We start from the raw sequence: 24,424 nt of genomic DNA on the forward strand, positions 1-24,424 counted from the left end.
CCACTTGAGGAGTGAACCAGTGGACGGAAGACCTCTTTCTTGCCCTCTCTGTGTAACTCTGTTATTTCAAATAAAGCTACAAACTCTAATTCTGACACTAAAGTAATACTGAGGTCTTTTATTTTAAACAGAAAATAAATGATTGAGAGAGGTAATGTGATGTGAGAATTTGAAGGAATGGAATTAGTCATAATACAACTTGTGTGGGAGGAGTGCTAACACTTTTTGTCTAGGGAATATTAATTATTTCACCTATAGCTCTAAATTACTTTTATCTCATTATAAATGATCTATAACTAACTAAATGGATTTATCAATGTACAAAAACTGTTTTATGTATGTCTTAAATAGAGTCTCTACTTGATATATATAATACAAAGACGACCATTTCTAACCCATGAAAAATATATACTGAGATATAATTAAACAGGGGAAGGAGCATATGGCACATGAGGAAAAGTCTAAAAGATCTGACATTAAACACACACACATATACAACAATAGTAGAAATTCAATCCTGGCCTTGTCACAAGCCACTTATATAATCTTGGATAAGTCACTTGTATTTCTGGCCAGAGTTTCTGAGCCTGTAAAATGAACAAGCTACAGAATCACACTAGCTTTATAAACTCTACTCAGATATTGTTATTTTTTTCCTGTACATTTAAATGTCACAAGTAAAACTGAATCTTCCGTAATCATCTCAATCAAGTGTCAAAGGAAAAAATAATCTTCTGGTAAATCAGTAATTGTGCTCTTTAAAATTCCATTTAATATTAAGGTCAGGCTTTTCAAAGGCTAGTGACAAATGCTAGTTGCTTTTAATGTATACTCCCAGCAATCTGCTTTTTAATCCAGCTTCCTAACAAAGTATACATGAGAAAAAACAAAATACTTCATTCTTAAAGAAAATATATGAAATGTTATGTTATATATGAAAATGAACTACAAACCTCTCTATATAAGTTAACTTCTGAATTTAAATGTAAGACCTTGTGCATACATTTTAATAACATTAGTACATTGTCTATACCTTGCAAATAAAAACTTAGGCTGGAAACTGTCCACAGAAATCAACACAAAGAAACTACATACAATGAAGCAGTGAAGGACAACCACTCAGCTATCTTTACATGCAAAACTACTGAGTACTTGTATTTAAGTAGCTGTTTGGTCTCAACAGAGCTTAGTTTAAGAACAATGACAAACTCAGGTTTTAATTAAGAACTGGTTAATACCCACTCTTAAAAAAAAAAAAAAAACAACAACAACTCATTTTGACTCACCTTAGTCCAAGGATGTGCCTTAATTTGAGGAAATTTGAATTCTGTGTAATTTGGGTTCATTTCTCTAATTTGCTCCCTTGTTGGTGTTCCCAGGACCTAGATAAAGAAAGTAAATTACTGCCAACTTTTGTCACATATTTACATATATAGTCTCAAGTTTTAGCACATTGGTTTCATCTTAAAAAAAAAAAGGAATTCCAAAGTTAAATAAAATACCTAATTTGTTAAATAGAGTAAGCTTTATGAAAGCATTTCATTTACAACTGAGTACAGATTCTGTGCTATACTAACATAGACAGACTTCTATGACAACAATGTAAAATCTGTATCATAAAAAAAGACTCTTCAAAAATATTAATGGAGGGACTAGTACTGTGGCGTAGTGAGTTAAGCTGCCACCTAAAGTGCTGGCATCCCAGATGAGCACCAGTTCAAGTCCCAGGTGTTCCATTTCAGATCAGGCTCCCTGCTAGTGTGCCTGGGCAAGCAGCAGAGGATGGCTCAAGTACTTGGGCCCCTGAACCCATGTGGAAGACCCAGATAAATTTCCTGGCTCTGGCCTGGCTCAGCCCTCAGCAGTTGTAGCCACTTGGGGAGTAAATCAGTGGATGGAAGATCTCTCTCTCTCTCTCTCTCTCTCTGTAATTCTACTTTTCAGATAAATAAATCTTTTAAAAAATATTCATGTAAGTCCTGACTCACTCTCCTATCAGATCAGAACACCGGTATTGGTGACTGTCAGAGTGAAAGTCATGGGGCTGGCCCCGTGGCGCAGTAGGTTAATACTCCACCTGCAGTGCTGGCATCCCATATGGGCGCCAGGTCTAGTCCTGGCTGCCCCTCTTCCAATCCAGCTCTCTGCTATGGCCTGGGAAAGCAATGGAAGATGGCACAAGTCCTTGGGCCCCTGCACCTGCATGGGAGACCAGGAAGAAGCACTTGGCTCCTGGCTTCGGATCGGTGCAGCGCTGGCCGTAGCAGCCATCTGGGGAGTGAACCAACGGAAGGAAGACCTTTCTGTCTCTCTCTCTCACTGTCTATAACTCTACCTCTCAAATAAATACATAAAATCTTTACAAAAATTTCTTAAAAAAAAAAAAAAAAAAAAAGAGGGAAAGTCACACCAAAGATGGTCTCTCAGTGTTGTAGTCTGGCACACAGTGTATGGGTTAGTTTGAAATAGGTTTTTAAAAAATTAAGCAAACACCCATAAGATATATCCAAATAAAAATCAGGCATCTTTTTTGTAACCAGAAAAGCAACCTATTGCAATGATCACATCTAAAATGAGAGTATCTTCTATTCACTTAGTAAAGTACGGAGAACCTTATTCGAACATGGTCATCAACAATTTCATTCAGTCACTGACTATTTAATGAGCGTTCCCAATGTACACAGAAATATGCTATGATCTATGGTGGATGCAAAGAACAAAAGATTTCCTGCTGCAATGAATTTACATATTTGTGTGTTGAAAAAGTTTAATTGTAAGACAAAACCATATTGCCTCCACAGGTATATGAGGCACTGGACAATGAAAAGTATATGGACCTAGCTTCCAGATGGTTAAGAAGAAACACTAAATACTAATAAGGAGCACTTTGAAGAGAGATGTCATACATCACTCATCTTTCTAATCCTAGGATCTGCTATAAAAACACATTTGCTGAAATAAAATATTAAGCCATTTACAATTCAAGGATAGCTGCACAGAAAGAGAGGAATTCAATAAGTACCTAATCTGTGGTACAAACCAGTAAATAATCAGGCATAATTCCATAACTCTTCAGGAGAAAGTGAGAATTTCAGTATTTTTTGCTGGTTCTAATTCTCTAGACTCCAGTAAAACTGTCATAACTTCATTAAAATTTTAAATAGTTTCTCAAAAGACACTCTTTAAGAGAATGAAAAGGCAAGTCATGAACTAAGAGAAAACATTTGCAAAACACTGGGCAAAAGGCTTGTATCTAAAATACTTAACGAACTCATAATTCAATAAATAAGACAAGCAATTGAATATAAATGGGCAAAAGGTATGAATATACACCTCAACAAAGAGATGTAGCAAATAAGCACATGAAAAGATGCTCAACATCATTAATCATTAGGGAAATGCTAATTAAAACCACAATATTACTACAAACCCAAATTCTATAATTAACATTTTACTATATATTTGGATCAACACATATCCAACCCTCTAACAGCTAATTAGCCACCTATTTTTTAATGCCTTGCCAAAGAAGTCACAGACATCAGGACACACAAGCATGCACATCATTAAGCCTGGCTGTTGTGGCCATCTGGGAAGTACACCAGTAGATGGAAGCTCTCTCTCTTTCAGGAACTCTTGCAAATAAATGAACAAATCTTTAAAGAAAAGTTCATGAATAAAATGGAATTAAAAGGCAGGTTTATCTTGATGCTAAGTTTTTAAAAGATCCATGCAGTTTTTACACTATACATTTTCTTTAAATATTTACTTATGTGAAAGGCAGAGATACAGAGAGAAAGAGAGTGAGACAGAAAAATCTTCCATCTGCTTGTTCACTCCCCAAATGGCTACAATGGCCAGGGCTGGACAAGGCTGAAGCCAGGAGCCAGAAGTTGCAGGCAGAGGCTTAATCTTCTATGCCACAATGTAAACCCATACTACACATTTTCTATGAATGTTTAAGCTCCTCGTAAGTTCTTTATTCAAAAGTACATCAGGGAGGAAAAGGAGAGAAAAAGAAGTATTTATAGAGCTCCCAGTATATAAAAATGCTATCCTAGGCATATAAATTTTCACACTTTATATTACTATATTACTCTATTTTACACTTGAAGAAATTTAAAGGCTAACAATACTTAGAGCTACAGACTGTCAGGAGCAGACAGTGGAAACAAATGCAGGTATAATGGATCCCTTAAAATGGTTTACCCAGTGTTAAGGTCAGAAAACAATGGGGCTGGCACTATGGCGTAGCAGTTGAAGTTGCCACCTGCAGTGCCAGCATCCTATATGGGCACTGGTTTGAGTCCTGGCCGCTCCACTTCTGATCCAGCTCTCTGCTGTAGAGGCAGTAGAGGATGGCCCAAGTCCTTCGGTTCCCACACCCACGTGGGAGACCTGGAGGAGGATCCTAGTTCCTGGCTTTGGATCAGTGTGGCTCTGGCCATTTCAGCCATTTGGGAAGTGAACCAGTGGATTGAAGATCTCTCTCTCCGTCTCTTTCTGCCTCTGCCTCTCTGTAACTCTGCCTTTCAAATAAATAAATAAATAAATCTTAAAAAAAGAAACGGAGAGGTTTTTTTTGTTGGGAAAAAGTCTTAAACTACATTGATTATGCCATAAAAAATAAACCTGAATCTTTTTTTTTTTTTTTTTTTTGACAGGCAGAGTGGACAGTGAGAGAGAGACAGAGAGAAAGGTCTTCCTTTTGCCGTTGGTTCACCCTCCAATGGCCGCCCCAGCTGGCACGCTGCGGCCAGCGCACGGCGCTGATCCAATGGCAGGAGCCAGGTACTTCTCCTGGTCTCCCATGGGGTGCAGGGCCCAAGTACTTGGGCCATCCTCCACTGCACTCCCTGGACACAGCAGAGAGCTGGCCTGGAAAAGGGGCAACCGGGACAGAATCCGGCACCCCGACTGGGACTAGAACCCGGTGTGCCGGCGCCGCAAGGATTAGCCTAGTGAGTCACGGCGCCGGCTAACCTGAATCCTTTTGACATATATAAGATATATTAATGTTTCAATAAGATCATGAGGCTATAAACAGCAAAGAAAAATTCGCTTTTTTGATAACCTAATAAAAAACATGATTTAGGGGGCCTGAGCTGTGGCATAGTGGGTAAAGCCACCATCTCCAGTGCCAGCATCCCATATGGGCACCAGTTCGAGTCCTAGCTGCTCCACTTCCAATCCAGCTCTCTGCTATGGCCTGGGAAAGCAATAGAAGATGGCCCAAGGGTTTGGGCCCCCACACCCATGTGGGAGACCAGTAAGAAGCTCCTGGTTCCTGGCTTCAGATCAGCACAGCTCCAGCTATTGCAGCCAATTGGGGAGTGAACCAGTGGATGGAATACCTCTCTCTCTCCGTCTCTCTGTGTAACTCTGACTTTCAAATAAAATAAATAAATAAATCTAAAAAAACCCCACATGATTTAAAAAATATTCTTCCTATGATAATTCAATTCGTAATAAAATCTTTTTTAATAAAATTTATTTATTTATTTGAAAGGCAGAGTTATAGAAAGAGGGAGAGAGGGGAGAGAGAGATCTATCGATCTTCCATGCATGGTTTCACTCCCCAGATGGCTGCAATGGACAGCTCTAGGCAAGGCAGAAGCCAGGAGCGAGATGCTTCTACCAGGTCTCCCATGTGGGTGCCAGAGGCCCAAACATTGGGGTCATTCTCTGCTACTTTTCCTAGGCCATTAGCAGGGAGCTGGATCAGAAGCCAGAATACAAACTGGCACCCATATGGGATGCTGGTGTCACAGGCGGTGGCTTTACCTGCTAAACCACAATGCCAGCCCCCATTAAGAAAATATCTTAAATTATATATAACATAGGTCTTAGGCAATAGAAAAATATGAAGAAATAGTTACCTAACTGGCGAAACAAAATCAGACTATTACAAACCTAAAACTTACTATATAATGTTTCACAAATTTATAAAAATTGTTGAAATGACCTAGCAATTCTGATAAGTTACTTTTCAGACTTCCATAGCTGTGGATTCTCATTGTAAATCCCTCACTTGCTCCCTCATGCTTAGGTGTATTTGCAATACCATACATAAAGTCACTAACACAGAGACATTAAAGTTTAGTAATAATTGCTTTGGGGATAAATATTGTGCATTTATCTAACATGGAGCTATAACTATCTTAATGTGACCAAATATAAACTAAAGCTTTACAAAATGTGAAGTGAAAGCCTTCAGCAAAGTAGTACAGTTTTGCATAACTTTTTATTAAAGGGTTGGTGAATTTGGAATGCAATGCAAAGTCATGAATTATTTAAAAAAAAAAAAGTGGAAGAGCTATTATGGACTTCTGCTTCCAGCCATTACAGAGTAACTGATCCGGGCATTTTCCTCCAAGTATAAACAACTGAAAAAAAAGAGACCAAGAAATAAAACTCGACAATTTTAAAGTAGAAAAATAAAACATGGAAGAGCAAGAGGAAGAAAAAAGATCAGTCAACAGAAACAGATCCAGAAATGAGATGATAAAATTAGCAAGATGACTTTAAAATAGTTACTATAATGAAGAAATAGAAAATAGAAAAAAGAAACAAACGTAAACTGCATACTTAAAAAATATAGTATGTCAGGGCCGGTGCTGTGACACAGCGGGTTAAAACCCTGGCCTGAAGCACTGGCATTCCATATGGGTGCCTGTTCTAGTCCCAGCTTCACCTTTTCCCATCCAGCTCTTGCCGTGGCCTGGGAGAGCAGTAGAAGATGGCCCAAGTCCTTGGGCCCCTGCACCCACATGGGAGACCCAGAAGAAGCTCCTGGTTCCTGGCTTCGGATCGGCGCAGCTCTGGCCATTGTGGCCACCTGGGGAATGAACCAGCAGATGGAAGACCTCTCTCTCTGTCTCTACCTCTCTCTGTAACTCTTGCAAATAAATAAAAATAAATCTTAAAAAAAAAAAAGAAAAATATGGCATGTGAAATTAAAGGTTCAGTGCAGGAAATTAACAGTAAACACCACATGGAAGACCCAGAAGAAGCTTCTGGCTTCTGCCTTTGGATTGACACAGCTCCAACCGATGTGGCCAACTGGGGAGTGAACCAGGAGATGGAGAACCTCTCTCTCTCTCTGCCTCTCTGTAACTGACTTTCAAATAAATAAAATAAATCTTTAAAAAGAGAAATATAAACATATGTCTGCAAAAATACTTACAAACATCTATACCGGCTTTACTTTTAATAGCCAAAACCAAAAAGTCAGTGAAATGACTATGCACAGGTAAATGTATGAACAAATTGTTGTATGCTGACATAATAATTCAGCATAAAAATGAATAAGCAATATGGATGAACCCCAAAAGCACTATACAAAAGGAACATAATAAACATAATTCTGTTTATATGAAATTCTAGAATAGGCAAAACTAATCTGTATTGAAGAAAGCAGATCAGCAGTCACATGAAACATAAGATGGGAGATTGACAGCAAAGAGGCATGGACAGTCATCCTAGACTGCCTGGGAACATCTTGGTAAACTGGGATGTTTGGTCACTGCAGGCTATAAGAGGAAAATTTGGAGGGAATGGAAATATTCTAAATCTTTGTAACTTCCAAGTTTTTTTTGTCTTTTACACATAATTGTACATATTTATGGGATATAGGACGATAATTCAATACATGTATACAGTATATGGTAATCAAATCAGGGTAGTGAACATTTCAGTCTCCTTATGTATCTACCATTTCTTCGCACTGGGACCATCAAACTCCTCTCTTCTAGGACTTTATATTTGGTACCTGTTATCTGACCTCCTCCTATCACTTTCACCCTTCCATTCCTAGCTTCTAGTGACCATCATTCTAGTCTCTACTTCTAGGAAATCAATTTTTTTAAAAGGTATAACAACACATGATTTTTATTCTCTTAAAAAGAACAACTTTTTTTTTTTTTTTTTTGACAGGCAGAGTTAGTGTGAGAGAGACAGAGAGAATGGTCTTCCTTCCGTTGGTTCACCCCCCAAATGGCTGCTACGGCCAGCGTGCTGCACCGATCCGAAGCCAGGAGCCAGGTGCTTTCTCCTGGTCTCCCATTCGGGTGCAGGGCCCAAGCACTTGGGCCATCCTCTACTGCCTTCCCGGGCCACAGCAGAGAGCTGGACTGGAAGAGCAGCAACCGGGACAGAATCCGGCAGCCCCAACTGGGACTAGAACCCAGGGTGGCGGCACCGCAGGTGGAGGATTAGCCAGGTGAGATGTGGCCCAGCTGGCCATAAAGAACAACTTCTTGAGCTTCTACATACAAATGAAAAATTTGGCTTTGTGTGTCAATGTTTATTTCACTTAACGTAATGTCCTCCAGTTTTAAGGGCCAAAAAGAATGTTATTCCTAAACTTTTAAAACATAAATTTTTAAAAATAATACTTCTGGTTTTTTTTTTTTTTGGATTTCCTAAAAACTAAATCTCTCCTTAGTATAAAAGAAATTAAACTGCATATAAATGTTTTATGTACTCTTCTCTAAGTATGTTATTCCATACGATAAAAAGGGGGAGGAAATGTTAAACGTTAATACACCAACAGGAAGAAAGCATCCTCACTTATCTATTAGAATGCATGACACTACTAATTATTGCAAAAAACACTTTTTTCTACAAAGTCCACCGTTCTAGAACATAATGGGGGGTAAGTGGTAGAAAGATCTAAAAAACCAGAAATCAGTTTGCTACATCCCTTTAGGGATGTCAATAATTCAATAATTTTAGCTGTACCTAGTTTCATCCACATTTGTTGTAATTTTCTGAAATTCATTTAGGGGGCCACGATTGTGGCACAGTGGGTTAAGCTGCTGCTTGAAATGCTGGAATCCCATATCAGGGTACCAGTTGAGTCCTGGCTGTTTAACTTCCAATTCAGCTCTCTGCTAATGAGCCTTGGAAAGCAGCAAAAGATGGTCCAAGTACTTGGGCCCCTACCACTCATGTGGGAAACCCAGATGTAGTTTTGGGTTCCTGGCTTCAGCTGCTGCAGCCATTTGGGGAGTGAACCAACGGATGGAAGATGGAAGATCTCAATCTCTCTCTCTGCCTGTCAAATAAGCAAATCTTTACAAAAAAATTTTTTTAATTCACTGTTTGAACATTTATCCAGTTACAGAGAAATATCAAATAGGAATTGTAAGTTGATAACTATCGTCAAGGAAATAAACTGGCCAAAGCTATGAAATACATTTCTTCCACAGCCTTGCTTTTTTTATAGCTCAACACCAGAGGTCGCCAAACTTCAACATACAGCTGCAGCTCTATTTAAAGCCAAGTATGAAATAGAAGCAATCTTATTAGAAATGTTACTCCTCTGCTTAAAATCCTACAAAGGCTTCCAATAGCCTATACGCTAATGTGATCCAGCCACTGCTCAGAGCTTCAGCCTTCTTTTTCCCAATAAATTCATATTCTATCAATCCCACCTCTTCAGAACCCTAGGTTCTAATGAGAAAAACCAACAACCAACCAACCAACCAACCAACCAAAAACACCTACACCCTGACACCAGACCTTGATTTCTCAAGTATTTAGCTATTCTCCTGCCCACTGTGAGTGGTGAATACCTTTCCATGATCAAAATTCAGCTCAAGATTCTCTCTCTATGAAGCCTTTCCAGACAGCAGTAGCTCCAAATAGAAGGTTTCTGCCTTATACTCTGTTCAGACTACCAGGATAATATGTGCTTTGCTTTATTGTAATGGTGTTCCCCTCCTCTCAGTCTCGGAACTCCTTTAGGCCAAGAACCCCCTATTTTTTCTTGCCTAGCACTTAGCAAAAATTGTTCAAAAAATCACTGTTAGAACTACCTAACTAGAAAACATGTTTCATATTTCAAAATATCAGGCTTCTAACAACAATAGAATCATTACTACACATTTTTACCTCCAGTGGACTGACAGGAAATATTATCTTCTCTGGCAATTCCCTACTACTAACAGGTTTTCCTTTTGAAAATCTACTAAATATAGATAGCTAAAGTAATAAGCTCACAAATTTTACAGAATTTCTACCTCCTCCCTATATTGAGATTTTGGTGAAAGCAACCCTCTTCTTGTGGTGTAATATTTCCTCCTTAAGAGTTTCCTCCCAGTGTCAAATTGTTAAGTCAGCAACAGGAGTCACTGTGTACTTACTCCTCATTTGGGATCTCTGTCCTTAATGTGTTGTCCAATGTGAATTAATGCTATAACTAGTACTCAAACAGTATTTTATACTTTATGTTCTGTGTGGGTGCAAACTGATGAAATCTTTACTTAATATATACTAAATCGATCTTCTGTATACAAAGATAATTGAAAATGAATCTTGATGTGAATGGAATGGGAGAGGGAGTGGGAGATGGGAGGGGTGCGGGTGGGAGGGAAGTTATGGGGGAAAAAGCCATTGTAATCCATAAACTGTACTTTAGAAATTTATATTTACTAAATAAAAGTAAAAAAAAATTTTCAAAAAAGGGAAAAAAGTTTCCTCCCAACTTCTTTTTTTTTTTTTTTTTTTTTACAGGCAGAGTAGACAGTGAGAGACAGAGAGAAAGGTCTTCCTTTTCTGTTGGTTCACCCCCCAACACGGCAGGCGCGCTGTGGCCAGTGCACCACGCTGACCCGAAGCCAGGAGCCAGGTGTTTCTCCTGGTCTCCCATGTGGGTGGAGGGCCCAAGCACTTGGGCCATCCTCCACTGCACTCCCGGGCCACAGCAGGGAGCTGGACTGTTAGAGGAGTGACTGGGACAGAATCTGGCGCCCCGACTGGGACTAGAACCCAGAGTGCCGGCACTGCAGGCGGAGAATTAGCCTAGTGAGCCAAGGCACCGGCCCCTCCAAAAGCCAAAAAGCAAAAAGCTATGGTAGCAGTAGTACAAGTCCTAAGTCCCAAGTAAGAACTTAAGTAGAGAAAAGAACAGTAACTTGTCATGGCACTTGAACCAAACTTAACAATTCGAGTATTTATTCACCCTAGGGAGGGTGAATGAGAACAGTTAACCATAGTTGATCTGCTTCCTCCTTGTATTTTTGAGAGGAGTGGGGCTGTCAGGTATAAACCTAAGAAGTGCTCTAGAATCATCTGTAGTGACTATGGTCAGTTTAACGTCTTCCTTAAAATATGGTAGAAACAGTATGACTACCTTAACAATAGTTCCACAAGCACATACTCTCATTCTAGCCCTTTTTAGAAATAATTAGTGGTTTGATTGAAATACATTTGACCTATCATGGAATCTACCTTTTAAAGACACACAGTTCAGTGACTTTTTAGTATGTTCACAGGTGTCACTGTTACATACAAAGAGCAGTCAGTCCCATTCTAACTCCAGCTACTGACAACCATTAGTTTATTGTCTGTCTCCCTGGATCTTCCTATTTTTGATTTTCAGATGAGGGTACTTTAAAAGGCCTGTGACAAATGGAACTGAGGAGCCAGCATTGTACCATGGCACGTTAATCTGCCAGCATCACAAATAGGAGTATCTGCCAGCATCACAAATAGGAGTGCCTGTTCAAGTCCTAGCTACTCTGCTTCTGATCCAGCTTTCTGCTAATGTACCTGGGAAGATGGCCCCTATCACCCACGTGGGAGAACAGGATGGAGTTTCTGGCTCCAGCCTGGTTCAGTCTCGGCTATTAAGAGACAGTCTAGTCCCGGTCGGGGTGCCGGATTCTGTCCCGGTTGCCCCTCTTCCAGGCCAGCTCTCTGCTGTGGCCAGGGAGTGCAGTGGAGGATGGCTCATGTCCTTGGGCCCTGCACCCCATGGGAGACCGGGAGAAGCACCTGGCTCCTGCCTTTGGATCGGCACAGTGCGCCGGCCACGGTGCGCCGGCCGCGGTGGCCATTGGAGGCCATGGAAGGCAATGGAAGACCTTTCTCTCTGTCTCTCTCTCTCACTGTCCACTCTGCCTGTCAAAAAAAAAAAAAAAAAAAAAAAAAGAGAGAGAGACATTTGGGGGCATCAGTGCTGTGGTGTAGCGGGTAAAACTGCCACCTGCAGCACCGGCATCCCATATGGGTGCCGGTTTGAGTCCCGGCTGCTCATCTTCCGATCCAGCTCTCTGCTTTGGCCTGGGAAAGCAGTAGAAGACGGCCCAAGGGATTGGGCCCCTGCACCCACATGGGAGACCTGGAAGAAGCTCCTGGCTCCTGTCTTCGGAATGGCGCAACTCCGGCCATTGCAGCCAAATGGAGAGTGAACCAGTGGATGGAAGGAAGACATCTCTCGCTCTCTCTCCTTCTCTCTCTTTGTAACTCTTTCAAATAAACAAATAAATCTTAAAAAAAAAAAAAAAAAAAAGAGAGAGAGAGAGAGACATTTGGGGAGTGAGTCACCAGATGGAAGATCTCTCTCTCTCTCTCTCCCTTTACAATAAATTACAAAAAAAAAAAAAAAAAAAAAAAAAAAAGGTTGAAACCAAGTATGAGTTATGAGTTTATTTTGGTACAAAGAATCAGGAGAGCAAAGAAAATGTTTTCATAATATATGGAAAAAGTACTGTAAAAAAAACCCACACATACATACTAAAAATTTTTTGCAGCAAAATAGACTCATGCTTCAAATTCCATTTTTCAATTAACTTTTTGAAGTACTCTCACTGAAATGAAGTCACATAGTATCTGACATTTTGTGTGTAATATTTACTTACTCATCCATTCAACAGCTGATAGATATTTTTTGTTCCCATTTTTTGGTTATAAATAATCCTCATGAGCTTTGTGTGTTAAATTGTATTTGGGCACACTTTCAAATTCTCTGGGGCACATACAATTATCAATTGAACTGCTGGCTCTTATGGTAACTCAATGTTTAATGTGCAGAAGGGGGCATGGTGCTTTTAAAGAGGTCACACCATTTTACAGCCACATCAGCAAAAGTATGAGGGTTCCAATTTATCCACATCCTCACCCACACTAGTTAATGTCTCTTTATTTTTGCCATTCTAGTGAGTACGATATAATATTCACTACCACATCAGATTTTCATTTCCTCAATGATTAATAATGCTGAGCCTCTTTTTGTGTGTATTGGTTATCCACATATCTTTTTTGGATAAAAATTTATGCAGATTCTTTGCCCATTTTTTTTAGAAATTCTGTTTATATATCAGTAGTCCATCCATACACACAGGTATTCATTCTTTCATCTTATAATATTCACATACTAAATAATTATAAGTATCTTCTATGTGTTCTACTGAGTATTAGCAGAGAAAACATGTTGAACAAAGACATACTTTCTGCTTTTTTATATTTTAGTGAGCTTATTAATTTTAAGTACTTTAAATAACAGATATATCGATTTAAAATTAATTTATCATTTTTTATTTATTTGAAAGAGAAACAGAGAAAAAAAGAGAAGTCTCCCATGCAGTAGTCCCACGCAAATGCCTGTAACAGTTAAAGCTGGGCTAGGTTGAAGCAGGGAGCCAGGAACTCAATGCAGGAATCCCATGTGGTGGCAGAAACCCAACTACCTAAGTCATTGTGAGCCGCATCAGCAGGAAGCAAGAATTGGAAGCAGGACCAGAATCTGAACCTAGGTACTCTGATACAGAAGGTAGATACCCCAGAGTCTTAACCTCTGCATCAATCAATTGCCTCAGCGCATATATATATATATATATATATATATATATATATATATATATATAATACCTTTTCCATAGTCATACAACAGAACAGCAGCTAAATTAGAAACCAAAAGGTTGGTGAACTTGCTATGTACTTCTGGATCACTTTCTCCATTTTTTAACTTTCCTGTCAATGTGTGTTTGTGTTATATCATTAAAACAGCACCAAGGGCCGGTTCTGCAGCTCACTTGGTTAATCCTCTGCCTGCAGCGCCAGCATCCCATATGTGCACCGGATTCTAGTCCCAATTGCTCCTCTTCCAGTCCAGCTCTCTGCTGTGGCCCAGGAGGGCAGTGGAGGATGGCCCAAGTGCTTGGGCCCCTGCACCCGCATGGGAGACCAGGAAGAAGCACCTGGCTCCTGGTTTCAGATCGGCACAGCGCCGGCTGTAGCGGCCATTTGGAGAGTGAACCAACGGAAGGAAGACCTTTCTCTCTCTCTCTCTCACTGTCTATAACTCTACCTGTCAAAACAAAAACAAAAACAAAACAAAAACACCAAAATTCCTTCTAGTTCAAAATCTCAGGTTTAACCTTCTCACCTTGATTATTTCCACCAACTGATCCACACCACTGTCTCCTGGAAATATTGGCTGTCCTAGCAACAGCTCAGCCAATACACAGCCTGCAGACCATACATCTGAAGAGGAAAGAAAACAAAGGCTTATTAATACTTTGTAGTATCAGATTAAAAATATTTATACACATTTTTAAATTTTATTTTGATCACAGGGTAAATATAAAGATTGTATAATCCAAAACAGAAAATAGTTATAAAACTTCAATGCATTTTTAAATTAAGCACTGAATTTGCTAAGCAGGAAATAAGGCCTGTAAGAATATTCCAATAACATGTAAAGTCTATTATTGGCAAACATCAGGTATTCAAGTCTTCAAATGGCAACACAAGGGAATACAGTATCAAAGCTATGGCATGACTATCTACTTACACTTAAAAATGTAAAAGTGACACAATCTTTACACATTGATAGGTGCTCACAGAGAGGAAGTAAGCAATCCTCCATACATACTGGGTTTTAAGCCAAAGCAAATTCTCAGAAAAATTTTTAAAACTTTAAATGGTTGGCTATTATGTTTTAAGATGACTGACAGAAAAATGTGAAAAATGTACTTAAATCTACTATCATTATTAAATGTAAAGGGGTGACAAAAAAGAATGTATTTTATTTCATATATTATAAAATAATTCACTTTTAAATCAATTCAGAAACTGCGATACTGAAAGAACACTTTTAAAAAGTAATAATTTAATAAATGTATTAAATTTAAAAAACAAATTAAAGCACATATGCTGGCCTACCCAGGATAATCTTTGGTTTATATCTACTGTCCTGACATAATTGTTAATAGCATCCTCTTTTTCTCTTACAAGTTCTACCAAGATCCAGCACTGTGGTACAGTGGGTTAATCTCACTGCCTGAGAGGCCAACATCCCATATTAGTACCATCTCTAGTTCCAATTGCTCCATTTATGATCCAGCTCCCCTGATAATGCACCCAAAAGAGAATCAGAATATAGTCGAAGTGCTTGGCCACCTGAATCCACATTAAGAGACCCAGATGGAGTTCCAGACTCCTGGCTTTAGCCAGGCCCAGCCCTGGGCTTCTGGGGAGTGAATCAGTAGATGGAGGAAATCTCTAACTCTGCCTTTCAAGATTTCCTGCAAGCATAGCTGCTTTTCAATTTCGAAATTCCTGAAATTCCAGGCTTATTTGTATCAATACTCAAGCGCTTTAGGGAGATGGACATAAATCATTGCTAGGCTTTCCCATCTACCAGTAAAAAGAGAAAAACAGTGAAGGACATGGAGACAAAAAACAAATTTTGATGCAGTAAGATGTACTGTTAAGAGATATTGGGGGGCCAGCACTGTGGCTTAGCAGGTAAAGCTGCCACCAGCAGTGCCGGCACTCCATGTGGGCACTGGTTCAAGTCCCAGCTGCTCCACTTCTGATTTGGCTCTCTCCTGTGGCCTGGGAAGGCAGTGGAAGATGGCCCAAATCCTTGGGCCCCTGCATATGCATGGAGACCCAGAGGAAGCTCCTGGCTCCTGGCTTTGGATCAACACAGCTCCAGCAGTCATGGCCACCTGGGGAGTGAATTCTTTCTCTCCCTCTACCTCTGCCTTTCAAATTAATGAATAAATCTTTAAAAAGAGAGAGAACAGTTGAAAAGCTCTGCTCCAGTGACTACTTTTTACTTACCTAGAAAAATGACACAGAATTCATTTAGGAAACTCAAGTAGATTTTGTCTAGTACCTATTCTGCAACATAGAGCAAGTCCTACTTGATAGATTAGGAAACTGTCAAATGAAGCAAACATACGAAAATCTGCTAAGGACTTTTTTACTTCAAAGTCAGTATTAAAAATAATGCTTGTTCAAGTGGAAAAGATGCAATTTCTTATTAATCTAAATTATTTATTTTGACCTAAGTTTTAAAAATATGCTTTTACTTGCTAATTAGACAGAAAATAATATACACTCACTTCTTTCCTCTTTATTACAGAGTAATTCCTCTCAGAAGGCAAGGTTGGAAAAACTGCAGAGGAATAATTATGCCTTCATAAAAAAATTACAACCATGGGAAACACTTTCTTATGCAGTACTCTGCTACAAACTTGGAAGTCAGGTAAAACATCAAGGAACACTATAATCTAGTGAGTAAGTATCATGGAAGATCAATAATCAAATGCTTCAGGTGACAACTATATTAGTGGTCTCCAGTTCATAATATACCAAATTACTAAAAAGAAGGTACTTAATTCTTTCTGGGAGATACTGAAATCTCTTTTCTTACTTTAAACAACAAATGGATGCAATTCTCTAAATTGGATAAAACTATAACTATACAGAAGCATTACCAAAAAATTACTTTATCCTACTGAATTTCAGTTATCCGAGGTGTAAGGCAAAATTACACTTTCAGTACCTATAAATCACAGTAAAGTTCTATTTCAAGAGTATCTAGTTTAACAAATTTACTTTACATATAAGAAAATTAAGGCACTGTAAAGTTAAATGACTTGCTCAAGGTAAAGCTACTGAGGAACACAGCTAGGTCTAGAACCCATTCTCAGTTCTCAATAAAGACACCACTGTTTTCAGTAACTGTCTCACTGCCACGGAAGAGCAGCTTACTTAAAGGTCTTGTAAAAGCTCAATTCATTGTGCTAACAAGGCACTATATTTCCATTCTGCCTGTCAATCTTAGATCTGGTTATATATGAGAAATTTTCAAAAAGTCCATGGAAAATGTGTATTATGAAAAAGTATGCAGGGACTTCAAAAATATTTTGCTTTAAAATAAACTTAACTTTTTCTTTGCTTTTATTTATTTGAGAGGTAACCAGAGACATGGGGAAGGAGGGCAGAGAAAAAAGTAGACAGAAGGAAAATTCTTCCATCCATTGCTTTACTGCCCAAAAGCCTGCAGTATCAGGGACTGGACAAGACCAAAGCCAGAAAATGGGAACTCAATTTAGGTCATCAATGTGGGTGGTAGGAACGCAATTACTGGAGCCATCACTGGTACTGGCAGGAAGCTGGAGTTGGGAGCAGAAGCCAGTATCACATCCAGGTTATTGGATGTGAGACGTGGATATCTTAACCAATAGGCTAAATGCCCACCCATTTCCCACGAACATTTTTTATTTTTAAAGATTTTATTTATTTCCAGAAGGCATCAAAACAGAGAAAGGATTAGAAGGCCTTCTTAATGAAATAATAACAGAGAAATTTCCCTTTCTGGAGAAAGAAAGAGACATCCAAGTTCAGGAAGTACACAGAACTTCCAATAGACACAACCAGAAAAGATCCTCACCTCAACAAATAGTGGCAAAGTTCTTCTCAGTAACACATAAAGAAAAGATCCTAAAATGTGCACGAGAGAAACAAATTACATTCAGAGGAAACCCAATTAAACTCACCCTGGACTTCTCATCACAAACCCTACAGGCAAGGAGAGAATGGCGAGACATACTCCAAATCCTAAGAGAAAAAAAACTGTCAACCCAGAATACTGTACCCTGCAAAGCTCTCATTTACGAATGAAGGAGAAATAAGGATCTTCCACAAAACAGAAATTGAAAGAATTTGTAACTACTTGCCCAGCCCTATGAAACATACTCAGATGTGCTACACACAGAAATAGGAACATCACTAAAAAAGAAGATAATTACCCAGCAAAAGAACAAATGAAAACCAAAGTACATAAACAGAACTATTTACAGAAACATGACAGGGCAAAGTTGGTACTTAACAATAGTAACACTGAATGTAAATGGTTTCAACTTCTCAGTTAAAAGACAGATTAGCTGAATGGACTAAAAAAGAAAACCTATCTATTTGTTGCCCGTAAGAAACACATCTTACCAACAAAGATGCTCACAGACTGAAAGTGAAAAGATGGAAAAAGATAATCCATGCTAACAGAAACCAAAAAAAGAGCTGGTGTGGCCATCCTAATATCAGACAAAATAGACTTTAACACAAAAAGCATCAAGAGTTACAAAGAAGGACATTATATAATGATCAAAGGATCAATTCAACAGGAAGATGTGACTATTATAAATGTATATACACCTAACTAAAGGACACATGGCTATTTAAAAGAAATGTTAAAGGATTTAAAGGGAGATAGAGTCAAATACAATAGTAATGCGGGACTTCAATACCCCACTTTCTGCAATGCACAGATCAATCAGATAGAAAATCAACAAGGAAACAACAGAGTTAATCGACACCATTGACCAAAAACACCTAGCAAATATCTACAGAACCTTCCACCCTACAAACAAAGAGTACACATATTTCTTTCTGGTACATGGAACTTTCTCTAGGATTGACCACATGCTAGGCCATAAAGCAAGTCTCAGCAAATTAAAAAAAAAAAAACTGAAGACATACCATGCATCTTCTCAGACCACAATGCAATGAAGCTGGAAATCAACAAATCAAAAATCTCTACATCATATGCAAACACATGGAGAATGAACAACACATTACTCAATGAACAGTGGGTCATAGGAAAAAAATCAAAAAAGAAATCAAAAAATTTCTGGAAACAAATGAAGATGACAATACAACATACCAAAAGTTGTGAGATATAACAAAAGCAGTGTTGAGAGCAAAGTTTATAGCAATTGGTGCCTACGTCAAGAAACTAGAAAGGCACCAAATAAATGAACTATCTATGTACCTCAAAGATCTAGGGGGAAAAAAAAAACAGCAAGCCAAATCCAAAAGCAGAAGAAATAATTAAAGTTAGAAATAAAAAAAAAATTGAATCCAAAAAAACACAAAAGATTAACAAAATGAAGAGCTATATTTAAAAAAATGACACACCATTGGCCCAACTAACAAAAAAAAAAAAAAAAAAAGGGAGAGAGAAGACCAAAATCAATAAAATTACAGATAAAAAAGGAAATGTAACAACAGACACCACAGAAATAAAAAGAATCAACAGAAATTACTGCAAAGAGATGTATGCCAACCAACTGGGAAACCTAGAAAAAATGGACAGATTCCTGGAGATATACAACCTACCTAAATTGAGCCATGAAGACACAGAAAACCTAAACAGACCCATAACCAAGATGGAAATGGAATCAGTAATAAAGGCCCTCCCAACAAAGAAAAGCCTAGGACTGGATGGCTTCACAGCTGAATTCTACCAGACATTTAAAGAAGAACTAACTCCAATTCTTCTAAGTTATTCAAAACAATTGAAAGGGAGGGAATCCCCCCAAGTTCTTTCTGTGAAGCCAGCATCACCATAATCCCTAAATCCGGAAAAGATGCAACAGAGAGAGTAATACAGACCAAACATATGACCATACATACAGATGAACATAGATGCAAAAATCCTCAACAAAATTCTGGCCAATCGAATTCAACAATAAATCAGAAAGATCATTCACAAGGACCAAGTGGGATTTATCCCTGTTATGCAGGGATGGTTCAACACTCACAAATCAATCAATGTGATATATCACGTTAAGAAATTGAACAAAAGCCATATGATTATCTCAATGGATGCAGAGAAAGCATTTGATAAAACACAACAGCCTATCATGATGAAAACTCTAAGCAAATTGGGTCTAGAAGGAACATTCCTCAACATAATCAAGGCAATTTATGACAAATCCATGGCCAGGGTCCTATTGAATGGGGAAAAGTTGGAAGCATTCTCACTGAAATCCGGAACCAGACAAAGATGTCCATTCTCACCACTGCTATTCAATATAGTCCTGAAGTTTGAACCAGAGCCATTAGGCAAGAAAAAGAAATCAAAGGGATTGAAATCAGTAAGGATGAAGTCAAACTATCCTTATTTGCAGACGATAAGATTATATATATAGGGGACCCAAAAGACTCCACTTGGAGACTACTTGAACTCATAGAAGGGTTTGGTAAAACAGCAGGATATAAAATCAACACAGAAAAAACAATAGCCCTTGTATACACAGATAATACCATGGCTGAGAAAGAACTTCTAAGGTGAATCCCATTCACAACAGCTACAAAAAAATTTAAATACCTTGGAATAAATTTAACCAAGGAAGTCAAAGACCTCTACGATGAAAATTACAAAACTTTAAGGGAAGAAATAGACAAAGACATAATAAAAATGGAAGACCTAAATCTACAACCCAATACCATCAATTTACTAGACAGCATTGGGGAAACCTTGCAAGACATTGGCATAACCAAAGAGTTCCTGGAAAAGACCCCACAGGCACAGGCAATAAAAACCAAGTTTAACAAGTGGGATTACATAAAACCGAGAAGCTTCTATAAAGCAAAAGAAACAGGAAAGTAAAGAGGCAATCAACAGAATGGGAGAAATTATTTGCAAACCGTGCAACTGATAAAGGATTAATAACCAGAATATATAAAGTAATCAAAAAACTCAATAGCAAAACAAACAACCCAGTCAAGAAGTGGGCAAAGGACTTAAATAGACATTTCTCAAAAAAGGAAATCCAAATGGCCTACAGATACATGAAAAAATGCTCAGGATCACTAGCCATCAGGGAGATGCAAATGAAAACCACAATGAGGTTTCACCTCACCCCAGTTAGAATGGCTTTCATGCAAAAACCAACAATACAAAAAACAACAAATGCTGGTGAGATGTAGGGAAAAAGGTATCCTAATCCACTGTTGGTGGAATGCAAACTGGTAATACCACTATGGAAGAGAGTTTGGAGATACCTCAGAAATCTGTATATAGTCTTACCATACAACCCAGTTATCCCACTCTTCTGAATTTACACAAAGGAAATGAAATCAGTACATAAAAAGGTCATCTGCACTTCCATGTTTATTGAAGTTCAATTCACAACAACTATGACATGGCATCAACCTAAATGCCCATCAACGGAAGACTGGATAAAAAAAACTATGGGATATGTACTCTATGGAATACTACATAGTGGTTTAAAAAAAAATGAAACTAGGTCATTTGCAACAAAATGGATGAATCTGGAAAACAGCATACTAATGAAATAAGCCTGTCCCAAAGGGACAAATACCATATGTTCTCCCTGATCTGTGATAACTAACAAAGCACCTGAAAGGTAACCTGTAGAAGTGAAATTGACACTATGAGAAGAAATTACTTGAACAGCCCTTGTCTTGACTGTTAAACAGCTTATTATTTCATTTTATTTTTTTATTTATTCTTTTTTTCTACTTAATGCTGTTGGCTAAACTCTTTACTTAACATAGAATTAATCATAGGTGTATTAAGTCAACTGAAAATAGATGCCAGTTAAACATAAGAGTGAGAATGAGAGAGGGAAGAGCTGTACACTTTGGCACACATTCCTACACATTACCCCCAAGGGTAAAGCTAAAAACTTGCCATGGGACTCCAAATCCCAGTAAGCTGGGTGGTACTAATCCCATGTTATATGATGAAATGATCATATTAAGCATGAAATTGATCATACCGATAGGATTAAGTGTCAAAGGGATCAACATAAATAAGACCAAGTGTCTGGTAATAACAATAGTTAGAATTACAAAGGAGAGAAAGTTCCAACATGGGAAGCAGTCCACACAGCAGACTCATAGAATGACAAATGCCCTAAAGAGCACTCTGCCCTCCCAATCTGCCCCTGAGGCATTTGGATCTGGCTGAAAATCCCATGAGAACATTTCAGGCATGGAAAGTCATACATAGTGGCAAAAACCGCATGAAGGATCTCTGTGAGTGAGACCCCAGTGGAAAGAAGGCTATCAAAGAAGGATGTACTTTTCTCTGAAGAGAAGAACTTCCATTTTGCAGATGGCCCTGTCTAAATACCGACAGTTTGTGGACTCAAAATGCTTCCATAACCTTGGCAGCTCTTGTTAAGAGCCTCAGGTGGTCACTGACATCAAAAATAAGTGTTAATTGTTAACAACAGGAGTCAATGTGTACTTACTCCCCATGTTGGACCTCTGTCCTTAATGAGGTGTACTATGAGGATTAACGGTAAAACTTGTCTTCAAACTGTACTTTATATTTTATGTGTCTGTGTGGGTGCAAACTGTTGAAATCTTTACTTAGTATAGAGTTGGTCTCCTTTATATGAAGTCAATTAAAAAATGAACCTTAATGAAGAATGGGATGGGAGAGGGAGTAGGAGGTGGGATGGGAATGGGGGTGCGAGGGCGGGAGTGGGAATGGGTGGGAAGAACCACTATATTCCTAAAAGCTGCACATATGAAATTTATATTCATTAAATAAAAACCTTCTAAAAAAGATTTTATTTATTTGAGAGACAGAAATGAGAGAGAGGGAGAGACAGAGAAAAAGGTCTTCCATTCACTGGTTCACTCTACAGATGGCCACAATGGCCCGGAGCTGGGCCAATCTGAAGCCAGGAGCCAGGAGCTTCTTCCAGGTCTCCCGCACAGGTGCAGGCCCAAGAACTTGGGCCATCTCTTACAGCTTTCCCAGGTCATAACAGAGAGCTAGATTGGAAGAACAGCCGGGTAACAAAGAAGCACCCATATGGAATGCCAGTGCCAGAGGGGGAGGCTCAACCTACTATGCCACAGCGCTGGCCCCTGCTATGAACTTTTTGAAGTATCCTCTGCGATCAGATGAGATCAGGAGCATTCAGGGTAATCTCATATAATGACAAGAGTAGTCAGAACCACCTAGTCTTTTAATTCAAACATTGTTGTAAAAAACACTTAAAAAAGTGCCTGTATTAAAATATTTCCAAATAACTTCATTTAAAAAATCTGTATACAAATCTTACAGTGCCTCAAGAAGCAAGTATACTAAATCTAAAAAGGAAGGACAAATCTAGGCTTGCTAGGTAGCAATCAGAATGAACCAGGTTATATATATGTTCACTAATGTGTCAAATGATGTGGTTATGACTTTTTTAGAAAATTAAACTGCCTTTATTTTAGGGGACACTGTTCCAACTCACCCTAGTATCTTGGATACATATCATCATAAACCTGAATAACAAATAATGCAGCTGGAAAGCCCAATAACATCCCCAAAGGCAAAGGGCTGAAATTTGTTCTTGGGGAAAGTCAAGTTAACAAATACCACAAACAGAATACTGCTACTGCTACTTTATATTTCCAATAGTACTTTCGATAACATTTAATCACTATAGCCACTCAGAAATGTAGACCGAACTGTTAGTGACCTCTACAGCTAAGTTAAATAATAAACTTGATATCAAATCCAAGTCCACTTTAAGCAAAACATTCTTTGTACTATTTCTCATTTGTTCCTTAATACATGCAGACAATGCAGCCATGATGAGACTTTGAGCATTACATACAATACACATTATTATACTCTCCATGCTCTAGAGAAGCAGGTCTCAAAACATGATCTGTGGAACCCTGTAACCTCTGCACACTTTCAGAGGTCCTGGAAGGGAAAACTATTTTCATAAGAATATGCATTTTCCACTGTATTAAAATTTACACTGATGGTACAAAAGAAATGGTGGGTAAAACTTCCAGCCCTTGATACAAATGATAGTGTACTTGGGATTCTGCCCTTTGGCAAAAAATAAATGTTAATTTGTTTTATTTAGGGCTATTTGTTCTAGTAAGAGAATTTTTACCTCTATCAAGAAGGAAAAAAACTGTCCTAACTTATGGTTTTGTCTTACTCTTTAGTTTTCTGATAGTGTGGGGATTTTTGGTCTGTATGTTCACTGATAGTGTGGGGTTTTTTGGTCTGTATGTTCATTATTTGCGTATGTGTGTCTAAGTTTTGGACTAAGGAACCCTATTCAGAGATAATGTATAAAAGTAAAATAATTTTGGCCTCTACCTGCCTAAGGTAACTAATTCTATCTTAGCTTTCTCTCCATGCCCAGTGGTCATGCTCTCTCTGATTACTTCTAGCTACAAAGTTAAAAGGAGATAGAAGAAATTACAGCAGATCAAGAATGTACAGAACCTGTACTGATCAAATCAAGCACTTTTGTGCTTGCTGTCTTTGAGCTCCTCTCCTCTATCTGTTCATAAAATGTATAAAAGGTTATTGTGAACTATAGTCACTCCTCTATGCTATAGAAGCTAGGACTTATTTCTTCTGTGTTCTGGCACCTGTTACCCAATTGCCCTCCACCTCTCCATCACTCCTTTCCCAAAATTTAGTAATCAACATCCTACATTCAAATGAACTTTTTTTTTGTTTGATCCACACGAGACAGACATGTGGTATTCATCTTTTTGAGACTGACTTATTTCACTTAACATCATATTTTCCAGTCCCATTCATTTTGTTGTAAAT

The 24,424-nt window shown here is 38.4% G+C and overlaps 1 protein-coding gene across 6 annotated transcripts in view; it reads right to left on the minus strand.

Annotated features, from left to right (window-relative positions):
- GSK3B (glycogen synthase kinase 3 beta) overlaps positions 1-24,424 on the minus strand; it is a 218,634-nt gene that overhangs the window by 52,163 nt on the left and 142,047 nt on the right. For all 6 annotated transcript variants that reach the window (XM_002716661.6, XM_070072184.2, XM_002716660.6 and 3 more), the window contains 2 exons: positions 14,174-14,271; positions 1,287-1,382 (listed from right to left, as the gene is read on the minus strand). In XM_002716661.6, coding sequence (XP_002716707.1) covers positions 1,287-1,382; positions 14,174-14,271 — 194 coding nt within the window. The remainder of the gene's footprint in view (positions 1-1,286; positions 1,383-14,173; positions 14,272-24,424) is intronic.

The sequence above is a fragment of the Oryctolagus cuniculus genome, chromosome 4, assembly GCF_051225735.1.
Source record: "Oryctolagus cuniculus isolate XC-2025 breed Fujian yellow rabbit chromosome 4, ASM5122573v1, whole genome shotgun sequence".
In the NCBI taxonomy this organism is placed as follows: domain Eukaryota; kingdom Metazoa; phylum Chordata; class Mammalia; order Lagomorpha; family Leporidae; genus Oryctolagus; species Oryctolagus cuniculus.